This window comes from Amblyraja radiata, chromosome 2 (genome assembly GCF_010909765.2).
Source record: "Amblyraja radiata isolate CabotCenter1 chromosome 2, sAmbRad1.1.pri, whole genome shotgun sequence".
Classification (NCBI taxonomy): Eukaryota; Metazoa; Chordata; class Chondrichthyes; order Rajiformes; family Rajidae; genus Amblyraja; species Amblyraja radiata.
Window position 1 is genome coordinate 66,213,145 of NC_045957.1, and position 19,147 is coordinate 66,232,291.

The 19,147-nt window shown below is 41.4% G+C and overlaps 1 protein-coding gene across 3 annotated transcripts in view; it reads right to left on the reverse strand.

Annotated features, from left to right (window-relative positions):
• The window catches only part of adamts16 (ADAM metallopeptidase with thrombospondin type 1 motif 16), a 201,896-nt gene extending 194,014 nt beyond the window's left edge, over positions 1–7,882 (reverse strand). The window contains exons 1-3 of one of the 3 annotated variants that reach the window (XM_033048173.1): positions 7,126–7,882; positions 6,909–7,005; positions 631–953 (exon numbers count right to left, since the gene is read on the reverse strand). In XM_033048173.1, coding sequence (XP_032904064.1) covers positions 631–953; positions 6,909–7,005; positions 7,126–7,236 — 531 coding nt within the window. In that variant the 5' untranslated portion in view covers positions 7,237–7,882. Of the gene's footprint in view, positions 1–630; positions 954–1,303; positions 1,589–6,908; positions 7,006–7,125 lie in introns of those variants that run through there. The other 2 variants (XM_033048183.1, XM_033048191.1) reach the window with 2 other exon arrangements.
• Positions 7,883–19,147: the final 11,265 nt, after the last annotated feature.

Genomic DNA, 19,147 nt, shown 5'->3' on the forward strand with positions numbered 1-19,147 from the left:
CTCATCACCTCATTACACTGGATGTTTCCACTTCACTCTTTCATTCCAGGGGAAGGGTCTCGACCCAAAACATCACCTGTTCATTCCCCTCCATAGGTTGTGTCAGACCTGTCGAGTTCCTCCAGCATTTGCTTAATGCTAAGATGATGCTATGTACAATTAACTGGATGAAAATGCACAAGCATTCTGTGAGATTATGTTGGCTTCATATTTTGTGCATTGCAACACTTGTGCAGGCTTGCATACAAAGTGACTGATGGATAGGAGTGGTATCATAGTCAAGTTAATACTACATTTAACATTGGGACAGTTGCTCCAGCACAAAACATTGCTCACAGAGTAAACAGGTCAGGAAATTACGAGCTCGATCATGAAATAAATCTTAATTAAAAAAAAGAAAAAAAAAAAGACATTCCATTAATACATATCGTTGATAAATTTTGGACTCTACACAACTAATTGAACTGAAATGGATGCAACTACAAAAATAACATTCACGGTCTTGACAGGCAAAACAATAACATTTTACAAATCAGTGCGCTTTTTGGAAATAGACGACTTGCTATCCCTCTTTAACCCACTCCATTCATGTTTAGTTAGTGCAGTTAAAAAACAACTGGTTTGACTCACCAAGCCTTTGCATGTGGAAAGTGCCACTGAAGAGTTGTTGTGCGACATTAGAGCGCCTTGGTAGAAGCACAGCTCCTCTGGTTGATAATGCTCCACGGATTTCAAGCCTCGTTTCCCAAAAGTCTGAACCATAAATCCAGGAGGAATTAGGCCTTCTGAAGTCCTTAGCTCCACATGAAATTCCTGACCAAAGCCATTGAGTTTGAAGTAAAGAGATTCACCACCAAGATAAGTCGACCGCTTCTTTCGTTGCTGATGGATTACCATGTGAGAGATGTAATCGCCACTGCTGTCAGCCTCATACGGAGTCACAATTTCATAATCTGCAGAAGAACAACTATATCTATTAGTTTTAAAGCTGCTTTAAATAACCTCTTTTAAAAAAAGGGTAATTTCCAAATAATTTATTCTGAGATGTCAAATTTATTTTGTAAATTTGTTGCAGAGTTTTCAACCTATAATGTTCCTTAAAATCAATTTGGACCTGAAAATGATTTATCAGTCAATATTCCACAGGGATGCTTATTCCCGATTTTGTTGACATTTCAAGCACCTCTATTGAAGTGTGCAAGCAGAATTGCAAGTACAAAGAACATTGTCAACCTTCATTGGATTTAATACTCAAGAACATGTTAAGAAAATCAATAGCAAAAGATAGGTTAATTCCTCTCACCTCAGTTTAGCTTGAACATTTATCAAGTCTTGTTCAGTTTTCCTAAATTATGATGAGAGTTTCCTGGGCTTTTGTGAATTCCACTTAAAGCAGGTAGGCAAAACATTCTTGGGTACTAACTTTCCTTCACAAGGGGCTGCATCTGTCAAAGCTGCTTAGTACAACCCACTGAGAACTGCAATGCACATTCCATGTGGGAAAATCATAAGCCAGAGGCTGCATCCTGTGCTCTCTGGGGCTCTGTTCTTTAAAATGAATTAAGGTAGAGTTGGACAATGTGTTTTTCTGTAATAAACAATGAGAGGTCATTACCTTTCCTCCAAATCCATTCACGGAAAGTGGTTATTGTCAAGAAACAACAACAAAAAATTATACGGAATTTGTAATACAACTTTAAAAAATAATTCTGCCCAAGTGGTGGCTTTCACTTAATAAGATGCTCCCTTATAATTCTCTTTAGTCTGCGAACTATCTTGTATGGAAAACTTTCAATATACAACAGATAACATGGCAACATGACAGGTGAGATTTTGCTGACTCTGAGCAAGCATTCAACTAGTTAAACAGCAGTAGGTTCAGGACTTCCACTTTTGCACAGTCAAGTGTGCATGTCCCAGTCTCACTGATAGACTTGTTATGCAGAATCTGTCAGTCCGTGTCACTGCTGGATCTCACGTGGCGAGCAGCTGTGGAGCTCAGTGTTGCTGAGATTCTCCAGCTTTAGGATAGGGTGTAAAAAACTCTCCCTAAACCTGCAACAGGCCAGAACAGGCATGGGATCTGCCGCACCATTGATTTCAACGGGGAATGCAGGGCTGTGGTTTTGTAGGCAAACAGAAAGATACTGCCTTTTAGTACAGAAATCATTTTCCTTTAATTTACTTCTATTATTAATTTATGATGTGGTATTAGGTAACTTTTTTAAATTATTTGACTCTTTTTAAAATGTCAGTGCAAAGACTTTTGGAAAGTATTAAGTGATTAATATTGTCCCTCCCTGACAGCATGGTGGATATACCCACACCTCAAGGACTGCAGCAGCTCAAGAGGGCAGTCCACCACCAACTTCTCAAAGCCAATTAGGGATGGTGAATAAAATGATAACACAGACTGCAAAATCCATACCCCATGAATGAATGAAAAGTCTTTACAGCTGGCAATGCGGGGTCGGCATCAGCAAGATAGGCTATTAAAACTTGGTTCAGGCAACTGCAGGTACGTAGCAAGAGCACTCATGCATTTCCAGGCGGAAGGGCCATCCATCAGGTTTTAATCACAGAACCATGTAACATGGAAACGGGCCCTTCGGCCCACTGTCTTGAAGCCATCCATCAACTGTTCCCCTTTCCCCTGACTCTCAGTCTGAAGGGTCTCGACTCAAAACATCACCCATTCAGTCCCTCCAGAGATGCTGCTTGTCCCGCTGAGTTACTCCAGCATTTTGTGTCTATTTTTGATGTAAACCAGCATCTGCAGTTCCTTCCTGTATATTTATAAATGCTATCCCATTTTCTAGCCACTGCCATGTAACATTCTCTGTCATAGCAGTTCAAGTGCTTATTTAAATATTTCTTAAATGAGAGCACCCATCTCCACCACCCCAGCAGGTAACACTCTTAGATCTTAGAACAGAGTTGACGTGGATAAGCTTTTCCCATTGAGAGTAGTGAAGATTCAAACAAGAGGACATGACTTCAGAATTAGGGACAGAAGTTTAGGGGTAACATGAGGGGGAACTTATTTACTCAGAGTGGTAGCTGTGTGGAATGAGCATCCAGTGGAAGTGGTGGAGGCAGGTTCGATTTTATCCTTTAAAAATAAATTGGATAGGTATATGGACGGGAAAGGAATGGAGGGTTATGGTCTGAGTGCAGGTAGATTGCACTAGGGGAAAATAAGTTTTCGGCACGGACTTGTAGGGCCGAGACGGCCTGTTTCCGTGCTGTAATTGTTATATGGTTATATGGTTATATCTGCTCTTGCTTACCAAGGCTTTAAAGGCTTAGTCCTTCTGTGAGGGCCAGAATTAAATGCCAATCTCTCTCACTCCTTGATAATAAAATAAAACAACGGATGCTGGAAATCTGAAACATGAAAGGAAGATTCTGGAAGCACTTAGCATTTCAGGCAGCACCTGTGGAAAAGTGCTTCTTTTCTGCTCCCTTTCCTGCAAATTCTATCTGACCTTCATCTAATCATCTGCCGTTCAAACTCAATGGACTTGCTAGGAGGATCCTCCACTTTCCTAGCAGGAGCCATGTGCAGTAACTCTCATCCCGCATTAGCTGAGATGAATGTATTTAAGAATAACAGAATAAAATCAAAAGTTCCAAGCTCATCTATGTTGCATTGCTCCATAATAAAGTTCATGTTCATAAGTTCTTGGAGTAGAATTAGGCCATTGGCCCATCAAGTCTACTCCACTATTCAATCATGGCTGATCTATCTTGCCCTCTCAACCCGATACTAAAGTGAAGAGAACTATAGTTTAAATACACACGATGTCTGGATTTAATTATCGGGGCAATTTTTTTTCTTTGGCCCAAAAGTGCTGGCACCCTTCCAGGCACAGGCGACTAATGGAAGCCCTACCTGCCTAACCCTTGGCTCACCTGCTGTCAAACCTGCCACTATTATTGAACGTCTGTGAACATCCTTGACATTCACAAGCACTCAGTAAAACTTCAGATCTGTTAGAAATAAAAATACTGTTCAAAGATTGACATTTTGTTTTATGTTTAAAATACTAAAAATGCACTGACATGCAAAAACAATTTAAGGCATTGAAACTAACAAATAGCATTATTCAGCTTCTCCAAGCAGCTATTATCTCCCATTCATTGCAATGGAGGCCATTACACATGCTCAGTCTAACTTGTGCAGGCTCATGGCAATACTTTATGACTTGAGCAGTGGGAAATTTCTGCTGTCCCATCCATGAGGAGTTCACTGCATCAGCAGAGATAACCAGCATGGCTAAAGCAGAAGATGGCTGCGGTCAGTACAGGTCAATGTCAGAGATCGACAGTGAGACTCCTGGATCAGTTTGAGGTTCATCACTGGCTTTGGATGGAAGCTCTGTCATTACGTCTCTGCATAAGTATTTTTGTTTACATTTGGATGCAAGCCAAACACTTTAGAAGTTATTGGGTATTAACTTACCTGGACACATTCCTGTGAAATTTCTTAAGAGGTTTTAATTATATTAAGGTTGAATTACAAGTATGATTGCTTATAGGAATTACTAGGATTAGATGGTGCATCTAAACAATTTCATGCAAATAAAACATTCTGAAAAGAATGTGGTTATCCAAATTTATTTCTGTCTCCAATAGATCATATCTATCTTTGAATTAAGATTCTGAATGCATAAATTATTGTACGAATCAAAGAAAACATGGTCTTTAATAACCAGTTGATATAAAGCTGGTGGCATATTTATATTAGTACTGAATATTGGCACTAGAGCCAATTAGATGATTTAAACAATGATAAAACTTCTGAGAGTCCCCAGCACAAAAAAATATAGTCAACAGTTAAAATGGCTATTGATTATTAATGGCCATGATGCAAGTATAGAATTTCCTGGAAAGAAAAAAAGATTTGGACGGTAGAGTTGTTGCCCTATAGCAATAGAGTCCCAGATTCAAAAGACGCTGCCTGAACGGTGTTTGTCGTTCACATAGAGGTGTGGGTACTCTCCGGTGTAAATTAAACAATAAAATAAGTATGAGGTGGACAGTTGATGCAGGGAAAATAGGGAGCTATCATAATATGTTCAGCAATTTGATTGCGACTGTGCTTTTGTTGTGTGCTTTAGTTCAACAAGCATGTCAAAACTCAAGTTTCCTAGGATACATAATCTACTTGATGTCTGATTATGGAGGAAGATAATCCCATTCATTATTCTATGTACTGTAATGATGCTGAACACACTAAGAAGGATTACTTCATGAATTAAGCATGCATTTATTGATGTGCATGACACTTGAACACCTGAACTTGCAAAACCTAGCAAATCTAGTTCTTAATTTCCAGAGTCTTAATGCTGCATTTCAAACCTATGAGTTTAGCATTCCAACCTTCCTTCACCTGAACATTACAATGGCTACTAGTTAATCCGAGCCACCACTGGTCCATTCTTAGTCACGCGTGTGACCAAAAATATGAAAGATTATGGAAAACATCTCTTCTAATTCTGAAAGCATTACAGGTATATTGTTTTGTACTGTATATATGATTCATATTTTTTTCAAAGTTTATCAAGTGAAATATTTATGTTATGCTGACAATGTTTGTTTAGTGTCAGAGGTCAAATACGACTGGTCACGTGTCACACCAAAGAATCTTTTTCATAACTCAGTTTTATCTTACCAACTCTTGTGATTTAAAAAAAGCTAGAATGTTCATATAATTAGCAGACATGCATTATAGTTCGGTAGGTATGAAAATAGCAATGAATAAGATTAATCTTTTACAATAATTTTTTAATGTATTACTTTATGTGATGCCATTTGGTAACGTGTGTGACATTTTGGTTCACTTTCCAAAGAATGTCCCCATTAAACAATGTTTCACTTCTAAATTCAGCATCACATATTCTACTTCTAAATATCATTTTCAAACTGGGCGCTTCAACAATCTATTACAAATAAAATTTTAAAAACACGTTGATATTTTTTGCCAACTCGGAAATGATGGCAATGGAATGTGGGGGGAATAGAGTTTTAAACAAATTGTGTTTTCATGAGACATTTAACCATCTAAAAGAGAACACCATACTTGTTTGTACATTGCAAATATGCTCGGGAAAAGCAACATCACTGCATTAAATGTTTGTTTCCATGGCAATAGTGGCATTTACAATATTACACTCAATCTGAGGCCACCTGTTTGAAAACTTTATGATTTATGGTATGAAGAGGAGGGAAACGAGTAAATTGTTTACTGGGCGACCCGGTGATTAATAATACTGAGATTAATATACACTCAGATATACTTCGTTCATTTCTTCAAATTACTCGAATAAACTTGTGTTTAAAATTACAAACATCACACGCTTTCTTGGACAAAAACCGAAGGTGGCAATGTTTTAGAATTCAAATATGCATCACACTTTACTAGTTGCATCGAAATGGATTGCAATCTCATGGTTTATTTACAAAACGTGGGATTATTTTCCTCCCGAGATTTCCCTTTCGATCAAGATGACTTCCAACACCTGTTAATTGTTGCATTTTTAACCATCATGCAAACGAAGACATGTTCATGTGGATATTTTTTTCTCTAAGAGTATGGCTCAATAACATCAGATGTAACATGAATGCAGCTAGGTTACAACGACTAAAACAAGGTAGGTGAAGCGTGCTGAGTTCCAGCCTGATGTTTCAAATTCCTGCTATCCAGGGTTGAGACGGTGCAGCAACTGTCTACTCTGGCCTGGAGCACCCTCTGGCGTTGTGCTGAAGCCCATCGCACATTGGGAGTCAGAAATTACAAACAGTGCCTTATTCGCCACGTAAACATGAATGCAGCGTGTCCTGACTGCTGGTGGCGATGCCAGCTAGCGGCATCTTTTATCACACCCCAGGTCCTTGATACTTACCGCTATTGTAACCCAACACCGGCGGCTCCAACGGTGACACCTGATGGACTGTCCTCTCGCTTCCAGCGACATGGGTCGCCTCAACAGCGCAGTCGCTCTGAAAGATACAACCAGACGATAAAGGTGGATACAAATAATGCATGTAACTAACACGTTCTACTTGCTATTGAAATATGCACGTTTAAAGCGACAGTAGAAATGCACAACTCCAACGTGCCTTGATAAGTCCCATCAGTAGCAGAAGGTAGGAAACTGCAAGCACTCGTCTGTAGAACGACTCTCTGTCAGTAACCGGCAACGAGCCCATTGTAACCTCCAGGACCTGCATTTTTGTGTGTGCTATCACCAAAAGGGAAGAAAGTGTTCTTTTAAATGTTGCCCCCTGATATGGTTTTCATTTGGGGAGGAGGAATAATATAGATAGAAGGCTTGCTTGCCAACCCCCCAAGTTTCCCGATAGGGCTGTAACGCAGGAGGAAGCCGGCTGGTGCTGACAGGTACATGGGGAAGAAGAGATGCCTTGGCCGGTCACCAACACCCCGGCTGCAAGCGCCACCTCCAGCCGCCTTCCGTCCGCAATGAGCCGGGGTGTAGGAGCCGGCTCTGCTCGCTCCCCCTCTCTCTGGCGGCTTGCAGCACTGAAGTGGAGTCCACACTCGCCGTCCTGTGAGCTGCAACAACTCGTCTCTGTTTCTGTCTGCAGTTGTTAAGTTTGCAAGTAGTGCTGAAAGTCTCGCTGCTGCTAATTCCCTTCCTCTGCAATGTGTTGCCTGTGCACTGTCTGCAGTACTAAACTGACTGAGCACCAGTGTCGGTGTCCTAACTTCCTCCCTCTCTCTCGCACACACATGCGGCTTTGTGAGAACTCTCTTCCTAGCGTCGCGCCGTCAATCATTCCGTCCTTAGGGGCGTGAGAGTATTTATACGTGTATACCTTTCTATCTGTCTGTGTGCAAATGTGTGTTGTCCAAGTCTTGTCTGTGTGCCTTAATGTCTGCGTGACTGTCTATTTTTGTATGCGTTGTATAAGTATTTGTCTCTGTGCCTTTGTATGTCATTTTATATCTGTACCTTTGGCTATGAAGATGATAGTCCTAGTCAATGAAAACTATTTCTACGCACCCAGAGTCTCACACCTTTGGGATAAAATTTGCAAACTGTGCTGGTTCATAAGATTAAAAAACTGTATTAAGCGCATTAAATACATTAAATTCAATTCAGTGGCTGTCATATTTTACTCAATAATAACAAGCCTAAAATAATTTCATTTTGCACATTGGCTTCCACAAGCACTAATTCACTGTCATGTTCCTCCTTTTGCTAGTTCATATTCACTTTTGTATTCACAAACTTCTCTCCGAGATCCGTTCCTCATAAACATCACTCAGTTGCTTGCATCATTACCTGTTGACAGTATTGAACTTAGTCCAGCTCCTTCAGATGCACATTCACATTCTTGTATTTTCACAATCCTTTTAATCTTTCAAGCAATCACACTATCCCTCATTCACTTTGTTCTCTCTCTCTCTCTCTCTCTCTCAATGGTTTGCACATTCTTCACCCATTTTACCTTTGTATTCACACACTGACATAAACTCTGTATCATTCTCCAACACTCATTTGTGCCCTCTTATTCAAGCATGCCCACAAGACTCATGTACTCGCTCATTCTTTTGCTCTCACTTGCATTTATTCACTTTATCCAAGAGAAAATAGAACTGTAAATCTGGGTTGAAAGAAATAATCCATTTTATCTCAAGATGTGTGAAATTTACTTACTTTTTATTTAATTCCCTCTCTCTATCCTTATGATATCCCAGTAACTTACTTTAAATCTCTCCTATCTCATTTGTTCCAGAGAATCCGTATAGGCAGATCCTTACATTCCCTTGTAGCACAGTATCACCACCCTCAACTGAATGTATGTAAGTAAGCAAGAATTGCATTGTTCTGTCTGGGACATATGACAATAAAACACTCTTGACTTGAACGCCTGTCCATGGAATTAGTGCACACATTTCACTCAGACTTGGAAAATAAAATATGGTCCTCTGCAACATTTGGGAAGAGTTAAAAGATTTAACATCTGATTACTTTTCAGCTGAATGCCTTGGGGTGAAAACAAATCTTTCTTTGAGATACTATTTTAAAAATATTGTCATTTTTGTGGTGGCTCGATAACAATTTCAACCTTTGACTGATTAATGAACAGCAAAGCTTTAATCTGGTGACTCATGTAGACAGAAGGTGGTTGGTGGCAATATTTTGAGAAGTAATCTCTAGTGCATCTATTCGACTATCAATGATTGTGTAATTCCATCTGCAATTAGTGAATAAATGAGGCAGTCCTGATACTTATATGCAGCAAGATCTAGATAGCATTCAGGTGTGTGCTAATTAGTAGAAGTCTATTCACACTATAAAGGTGCCGGGGAGTGACAACCTTCAACAAGAGAGGTAGAAACACTGGCTCTTGGCAGTCAATGGCATTCTCAGTGCCGAGTTCTCCCCACCATTCACATCCTGAGTGTTACAATTGACCAAACCAGGTTCAGCCACGGTACTTCTGTGGCAAGAACACCAAGTCAAAGCTAGGTATCCTGCTGCAAATAACTCACTCCTGATGCCCTAATTTTTTCCCATCATTTACAATATACAAGTTAGGAGGGTATAGATGAGGCGACCACTTCGCCGAACACTTATGCACAGTCTGCTAGGGCATGCTGGAGCTCCTGGTTACCAGCCAGTTTACTTTCGATTCCCTGTCCCATACCTGTCTACGGCCCCCACCACTGCCAGAGTGAGGACATATTACAAACTGAAAGAATTGCACTTTATATTTAATTTGGGTAGCTAGCAGCCAAATGGCATGAATGTTGAATTCTCCTTTTTCAAGTAACCCCACCCCCTCTACTCATCTATCATTTTCTCTCCAAACACATTTCTTTCCTCTCCCATTGCTCTTATCACTCAGTTCCTTTCCCCACCACCTATTCCATCCACTCAACATCTTGCTCCAAACCCCCTATTTTCTACCCCCTCCCCCCCATTCTTTACCACCCACTATTCCTCCCTTTGGTTCTATATTTTACTCCCCACCTTCCAGCCTTATTAGATTCAAGATTCAATTTAATTGTAACATGTACCAATTAAGGTACAGTGAAACGTGTGTTACCATACAGCCATACTAAGTGAGAAAAATAACAATACACAATTCAGCCACCTAAAATAAAATTTAACATAAACATCCACTACAGTGGAATCCTGATGGAAGGCAATAAAGTTCAGTAATCTTCCTCCTTTATTCACCCGTGGTCGGAGCTGAACCCTCCGTACTTGCCATTGTCGACGGTCCACTGTTCAAGTCCTTTTGTCGGGATGATCGAAACTCCGAGGTCGGGATGGATCGGAACACTCTGCGGCATGGAGCTCCCGAGTTGGCCGTTTCTTACGCTGCTTCACGGTCCATAGGCCACGCGGTCGGAGCTCCTACACTGGCGATACTCGACAAAAGATCCCAGGCTCCCCGATGGTAAGTCTGCGCCGCGCCCGTGGCTTGAAGCTCAGGGCCGGTCTCCAGGAATGGCCGCACCACTCCATGTTGTAGGCTGCAATGTGGGACAGAGATGCGACACGGAGAAAAATCGCATCTCCGTCGAGGTAAGTGACTGGAAAAGGTTTCTCCCAATCCCCCCCCTTGCACCCCCTACATAAAACATACCAAGAGACATTAAAACAAACATTCAAGACATATTTAAAATAATAAAAACAGAGAAGGGATGATTCAGACTGCTGGCGAGGCGACCATTACTGCACAAACTGCACCCCTTTGTCTTTTCACTTATCACCTCCAGTCTTGGTTACTATCTCCACCCACCTATCCCCCACCTGATTCATCTGTAAAGCAATATATTCTCACCTGAATCCACCTGTTACTTGCTAGCTCTTGTTCCACCCTTTCCACTAACCTCTACAATCTCCCCTTTACTCCATCAGTCTGAAGAAGTGACCCGTCCCAAATTTTCACCTGTTTATTTTCCTCCGCAGATGCTACAGTACCTGCTGCGTTCCTATAGTTGATTTTATTTTACACTCTGTTTGCCCAAATGAGTGCAGGTCCAACAGCGTGCAAGATCTCCACAAATTCTGAATAAAACATAATGTAATAAAAAGGAACTGCTGATGCAGGTTTATTCCAAAGATAGACACAAAGTGCTAGAGTAACTCAGCTGGTCAGGCAGCCTCTTTGGACAAAATGGATAAGTGACATTTCGGGTTGCCATTTTCTCCTTAGATGCTGACTGCCCCAATGAGTTACTCCAGCATTTTGTGTCTATCTGAATAAAGCAGCCTGATTGAATAATATTCCTATCAACCTATCTTGGCATTCAATCCATCCTCTCCATCTGACACAATGGCTGCAATATGTGCCATCTATAAAATAAAGTGCATTTACTTGCCTCGGGTAAAGTCCTGTCAGCCACTGCATTCAGTATTCCAAAAGGTTTCATCAATAGTCAAATTAAACCAGCATCCGAATGTGAGTTGGAAATATTTGAAAATCCACCACTAGTTAACTGACCTGAAACGCCACCCATCCTTTCTCTCCAGAGATGGTGCCTGACTCACTGAGTTACTCCAGCACTTTGTGTCCATCACCAGTTATGTGCTCTTTATATGTGCTCTTTATATATCCATCTCCAATTCAGAGTCACAGCTTCCTCATTCGACTGAGCCAATTTCCATTCGCTTTTGTCCTCCTATACAAGATGTGAACAACAGGCCTTTCATTCAGTTTGGGTGATTGAGTCGCAGGAAGCATGTTGCATCAAGATTGTCTCGATGCAAAGGTGGATGGATAGGTTGGAGGGAAATGAACTGTATAACATTGAATGCTGAGAGTTGGGTAAATACAAGGACTGACACAAGCAAGAAGACTCAGTATTTTATGCATGTAGGACGTTCAAAGCAGAGATTCAGTAGATTTACTCAATATTCTTGGTCCCTTTTCTACATTGCATCCACAATTATCAACACAGTGATGAGTATTTGAATCTGATTGGTGTCCTGTGTTTTTCATCCACCCTTCATCTCAATGCCTAGCATTCCCATTTGTCATGTTCCTTTCAAATGCGACTGAAATCATGTCTCATTGATGCACATAACATGTTTTCCACATCACGGAGGCATAAAACCAGGAAGTTAAAATAAATTTGCATAACCGAGTTGAGATCATGGACTCTGACCCATTGATAAGAGTCAATGAAACAGGGACAGATAATGGGCCACATAGGCCCTTAAATATGCTTTGCCCTGAGATCATGGCTGATGTAAATATGGCCACTTTGATCAAAATTCTGAGCTCCTTGGGGTGGAGATGGATGTCATGATCCACTGCAAACTAGTTCCTCCATCTTCAGACCATTTTCTGAAGTTACATCCTCAATGGAATCCACCCCTCTAAAGGAAATCTCCTCTCGGCATCTCCCCTGTCAATCCTATATTCATTGAGTAGAATAATAAGAGATTATCTTATTGAAGCCTTAATGACATCATCTATTCTTTGTCTAAACCTCAATTAGTATAGGCCCACCTTTACCTCTGAAGATACGTTCTTCATCCCAGGAAGATACTTTCATTAACTTAATTAATTGACCCCCACAGATCATTAATGCAGGCTTCTGGATTATTTCTACAGCACATTTTTTGCCAAACCACCATCCAATATTCACCCTGATATAATGATAGAATCATATCAAACAGAACACATGACAGACTTTACCTTTAATCTCTAAATATGTCTGGCCTCACTGGCACAGCAAACCTGGAGATGGTAGAACAGTGGTAAACAAGCAGGAGGGAATAGCCAATCAAATTTCCAACATTGAATCGAGACCTCATGAACTCTTCTGGAATCTGGTCAAACATAGGGCAGGAAATGCATTGGGTGACACTAATAAACAGGACAGACTCCAAACAGATTTGACACTCAATTTTGTGCATCTGTGAGGCTTTGTGGAACCACGAATAACGGCTGGAATGTACACCATCACAGTATGTTCCCTACAAAGCTTACTGGGAACATCACGAGGCGTATCTAAAAATAATGAAGTGCCAGCTAATGAAGCTACATTGCAGGAGGTCATGTACACTAAACAGCAAGGAATCGAGGGAGTTTCATAATCATTGAATCAAGTTGAAGGTCTGCATGGTGAGGAACAATTTAAGAGCGAATGGGATAGGAGGCTGCAGGAATATCCCTTTCCTCATTGATGATGGGGCCCAACACGAGTGTGCTGATGAAGAGGCTGAAACATTGACAGACACGTTCAACCAGATATGCCAAATAGATGATCCATCTCTGCTTCCTTTGGGGTTCACCACTGAGGCCAGTCTCAGTCAATTTGATTCACTCCATCAATATTCAGAAACAGATGAGAGCTCAGGATGAATTGGCGGCATGGTGAAACAGCGGCAGACTGGCTGCCTTACAGTGCCAGAGACCCAGGTTTAACCCTGACTACGGGTGCAGCACTGTATGGAATTTGTACGTTCTCCCCATGACCTACATGGGTTTTCTCCGAGATCTTCGGTTTCCTCCCATATTCCAAAGGCATACCGGTTTAATTGGCTTGGTATAAATGTAAAATTGTCCCTAAAGTGTAGGATAGTGTTAATGCGCAGGAACCGATGGTCAGTGTGGACTCAGTGGGCTGAAGGGCCTATTTCCGTGCTGTATCTCCAAACTAAAAGTAAAGGGTGTGAGATCAATAATATGCCTGCTGGAGTACTGTGTCTCTAGCCAAGCCATTCTAGGGCGTTAACAGGAACTTGGGGAGAATAAAATGAGATTGATGGGCCAATGGACCTGCATCCTTGCTGTATTCTGCAATGACTACGTGACTCTGTGTAACTTGTTTATCGATGCCAACTTTGCATTTACCTAGCATCAAATGAGTCCAGATGTCATCAGTGCCTTGGAACAAAGAGCTGAATTTTAGAGACGAGGTGAGAATGACATCAAGGCAGCAAGGAATTGAGGTATTGCTAACTTCACTGATCATTAACAGGAAACATTCCTATGAATGAAGGCATATGGCACATAAAGGAAGGTGCTGTTCCTATCAGGCAATGACATCCTCCAACAAAAGATAGTCTACGCTGTACTACTTTGATGTTCATTGGGATACAATCACTGATTCCCACACTATCAATAACCTAGGGATCACCAGAAAATCAAGTGGACTACCACATAAACATTGTGACCACAAGAGCAGGTCAGAGGCTCGGCATTCTGCACTGTGTGATTCACCTACTGACATCGCAAAGCCTTTCCTCTATACACAGACACATGTCAGGAGTGTGATGGAAATCACTCTGCTCGCCTGGTTGAATATTGTCAACAATTCTTTGCAAGTTTGACACATAGATACATAGACAACAGGTGCAGGAGTAAGCCATTTGGCCCTTTGAACCAGCACCACCATGCAATGTGATTATGGCTGATCATCTGCAATCAGCATCCCATTGCTGCCTTCTCCCTATACCTCTTGATTCTGCTAGCCCTAAGAGCTATCTAACTATCTTTTGAATGCATCCAGTGAATCGGCCTCCACTGCCTTCTGAGGCAGAGAATTCCACAAATTCACAACTCTGTGTGAAAAGGTTTTTCCTCATCTCAGTTCTAAATGGCCTACCCCTTATTCTTAAACTGTGGTCCCTAGTTCTGCACTCCCCCAACATCGGGAACACTCATCCTAAATAGGCATTTTATCCACCACCGTGTACGAAGTGACTATAGTCTCCACTATGTACAAAGTGGCTGCAGTATCTACCATGTACAAAGTGACTGGAGTATCTACTATGCACAAGTGACTGCAGTCTCCACTATATACAAAGTGGCTGCAGGCTCCACTATGTACAAAGGGACTGGAGTATCTACCATGCACATGACTGGAGTATCTACCATGTACAAAGTGAATGGAACATCTACCATGCACTAGTGACTGCAGTATCCACTATGGACAAAGTGGCTACAGTGAATACCCCATGCACAAAATGCACTACAGTTACTTACACAAGCTGTTTTGACAGAACATTTCAAACCAGCAACCTCCACTATAAAGAAGGATAAGGATAGCACATGGTTGGAAGAACCACAGCCTGCAGATTCCTTTCTAAGTTGCACACCAAGCTACATAGTTCCAGTCTTCTCATTGTTGTTAAATCCTGGAAATCCCTATCGAACATCATCAGGGCTACAGCAAATCAAGAAGGCAGCTTGCCACCCCCTTCTCAAGCACATTTAGGAATCGGAAACTAATACATGTGATGCACAAGTTTGAAAAATGAATAAAGAACTAAACCGATGTCCACTCATCCATTTGGGTTTTTTTCTCATTCCATACACACAGTATACAATCCTCCTTTATTTAATTATCATAAACCTGCTTTCCAAGTTGCCAAAATCCTCACGTAAACCATAACCATATCAACACATGAGCAAAGTAACAAAGATGTCCTTGATGTGGGATGCGTGGAATTTGAATAAAAGAAAAGAAGCAATGAGGTTTAATTTTGATTCTTAACGTCTAGATTCTGAGCAGAATACAGACTCAGAATACAGAACACAGAATATTTTACATTGATCTGGAATGCTTCCAGATGTTGTCAAACAGAAAACAAAATACAATTATTAGTGGAACACATGAACTGTTATACATTTCTGCTTGTAAACTTAACAGCGACTAGATAAAGGGAAGATATATTTGAGCTACACTCAGTCATGGATGGGGCTATGGCATTTTTTTAGGTGAAACGTTAGATGAGGAAAAGACTTTCCACAGGCCAAATGGTATTCTATCTCTGGCTGATGTTTCCATGAAGTTGACTATATCCTGTGTGCTGGTAGCTTCTCTCCAATGTTCATACGCAGAAGTCGGGGACAATCTGACAGGTAGGTGGCGCTGTGTCTGTCAGTCTGCTCCACCACTGTAGTATCTGCTCAGCCTAGTGAGAACAACTATCCATGTGAGGGAGGGATGTTCACAAAGATGCATCTTGAATCAGGATGTATGCCGGGGTCGGAGACAGTCGATCTATTCCTGTCTGCTCGATCCCACGGAGGTCAGAAAGAACTTGCTACATTGAGGACACGTAAAGATTTTGAAAATCCAAAATACCTGAAAATCTCTGCCCAAGCCTTAATATAATTCATAACCTCATGACATAGGAGCAGAATTAGGCCAATCAGCTCATCGAGTCTGCTCAGCCATTCAATCATGGCTGACCTATCTTTCCCTCTCATTTCCTCATCAGTTTTAGCTAGTTTAAACTAGTACTGCCTTTGAGGGCATGTCTAGGTCCTAGGTCCAATTATTTGGCTTCCTGCAAATGCCTCATGTGACAGTTCACATCTCAATGCTAAAGCCTTTGCAGTAGAAAACCTCAATGTGGCACGTAGGATGCTGCGTCCGGTACAATTCTTTCTTATGAGCAAAAATGTTAGTATGGCCGTGGGAATGCCAGGGAGATGATCGTGGGCTGTGGGTTGATCACTGCCCTCTCAAGTGGGTGTAAATGCACTGAACCTTTTACAGATCACAGGCCATTATTCTAAAGGGGCACAGGGAAGTTATTACCGCCATTGTTTAGCACCAAACAAAACTGAGCAGTGTGTACGAAGGAACTGCAGATGCTGGTTTAAACCGAAGATAGACACAAAATGCTGGAGTAACTCAGCAGGACAGGTAGCAACTCTGGAGAGAAGGAATGGGTGATATTTTGGGTCGAGACCTTTCTTACATATTAGTCAGACTTTATCACATTGATATTTGTTGGAGGTGGTTTCAAGCAAATTAGCCGCTTACGGATACATTTTAACCATGATTATATTTCAGATCTACTCCACGTATGCTAACAAAGTTTGGAGTATCCAGAAAAGGAACTTGGAAGGCACCATAAAGGTGCTGTAGGAAGGAACTGCAGATGCTGGTTTACACCAAATATAGACATAATACGCTGAAGTAATTCAGTGGGCCAGGCAGCATCTGTGGAGAAAAGGAATAAGTGACGTTTTGGGCTGAGACCCTTCTACAGCTGGCCTTTTTCTTTCTAACAATAATGTTGCTAAACTGAATAAACCACATCGTTCAATTTTCTAACGTTGAGATTTCCAAAGTATTTTAATTAAGTGTGGCACAAAAATCTATGATCTACATGGAATTTTGAAGTGCTTGAAGTTCATGAACAAAAGAAAACCTTAATAAACATGACAACTCTATTTTCCAAGTAGTTTTATTAGGAGTTGTTGCTAAGGATTTTGAATGTTTGTACACACTAATTATCAACTGTATATTCTGCTGGGCATTGTTGATCCTTGTCCTTGGCAGGATCTGTTTCTGCTTAATGTACCCAAGATTTTAATTTCCTGAAATTATCAGAAGATACATAACCTTTCATATAGACAAAAGATAAAATCAGTAAATGGAATAGGTTTACAGATGTAAATATAGACCATGTTATACTTATGCATTAATCTGCATTATAGAACCATGGAATCAAACAGCACAGAAAAGGGCCCTTTTGGCTCATCTCGTTGGTGCCATTTGTGATGTCTGAGATTATTCAATTTGCCTGCAAAAGGCCGATATTCATCTGTGCCTTGCCTATCTATGTTGCTGCCCAACTTCCTTTTCAATCTGCCTCCACCATCTCCTATGGAAGCACTTTCCTGGTGACCTCAACATTTTGTACGAAAACCCTACACTTCCAATCTCCTTCAATTTTCTCTCCTCTAACTTCAAATCTATGCCCTCTATTTCTAGTAGGAAAAAACTGCAGATGCTGTTTTAAATCAAAGGTAGATACAAAATGTTGGAGTAACTCAGCGGGAGAGGCAGCATATCTGGAGAGAAGGAGCGGGTGACGTTTTGGGTCGAGACCCTTATTTGCTACTCCAGCATTTTGTGTCTACCCTCTATTTCTAAACTCTCCTGGAAGAAAAGACTGACTGTGCCCCTCAATTTTATAGGCCTCTACAAGGTCATGTCTCAGCCTCCAATAGTTCAGTGAGAATAAACTCAGCCAATGCAATCGCTGCTTATAACAATAGCCATCCATTCCAGGCAACATTCAGGCAAACATCTTTTGCACCATCTCTACTGCTACCATATCCTTCCTATAGTGTGTCAGGTAGAACTGTGTACAATACTCCAAGTGTGCTCTAGCCAACATATTGTACAATTGCAACATGACGTCCCACCTTTTATACACAATGTTTCAACCTAGGAGGGCAAAGGCTTCTTCAACACCCCAATCACCTCTCAATGGTTTGATTGTGTATTTCTTGTCATGTGTACAGGTCCAGTGGAATACATTTTTTGCATACAGCTCAGCAAGTCTATCCCAGAACATAAGCACAATCACCCTGGTCAGTACAGTATGTACAGAACAACCCACTGAGTCCATTTGCGAGAGGCACAGTTTTACCGTTCCAGCTGCAGCTAGCCACAAAGCCCATTGCAGCCGTCGCCTCCAGTTTTGTTATCCCACAGTCTGATGTCCCTCTCCATGCCTGATCCTCTTCAGGCCTTGTTCCCCCAGTGGGTGCCTCCCGCAGCCGACCACAAAGATGCGGAAGGTAAGACCCCCCCAGGTTCCTCTCACTGGATCCTTTGTCCAATGTCCGCTGTCATTGCCATCTCCCTCCACCTCCTCTCCGATTCCTGATCCACGGGGTGAACAGGGTCGGGCCTCAGATATGGCGCCCAAAGCTGCTCACAACACTCCAAATGCGGTCTCACCAGTGCCTTATAAAGCTTCAGCAATACATTGCTATTTTTGCATTATAGCCCTCTCAAAATAAATGCAAACATTGCACTCGCCTTGCCTACTACCGATTTGACTTGCAAATTAACTTTGTGTGGATTCTGCATCAGCATAATGCATTTGATTATATCTTTCATTCAGATCACAACTAATGTGTCTGAACTTCAGGGAATGTGAATACTTTGAAGAGAATAAGTTTCCTCAGTTTTGCAAAATTGTACATGGATATGGTTTGAATATATTCCCACTCCACTCAGCAAGCCCTGTCGACTCTCAGCAAGACAGCAAGACTCCAAGCACAGTGCTGGAGGAACTCAACATGCCTGGTAGTATCTGTGAAGGGATCTAGACAGACAACATTTTGGGCCAGGACCCCTTTTCATATCTGAATATTTGCTATTTTCTGTGCT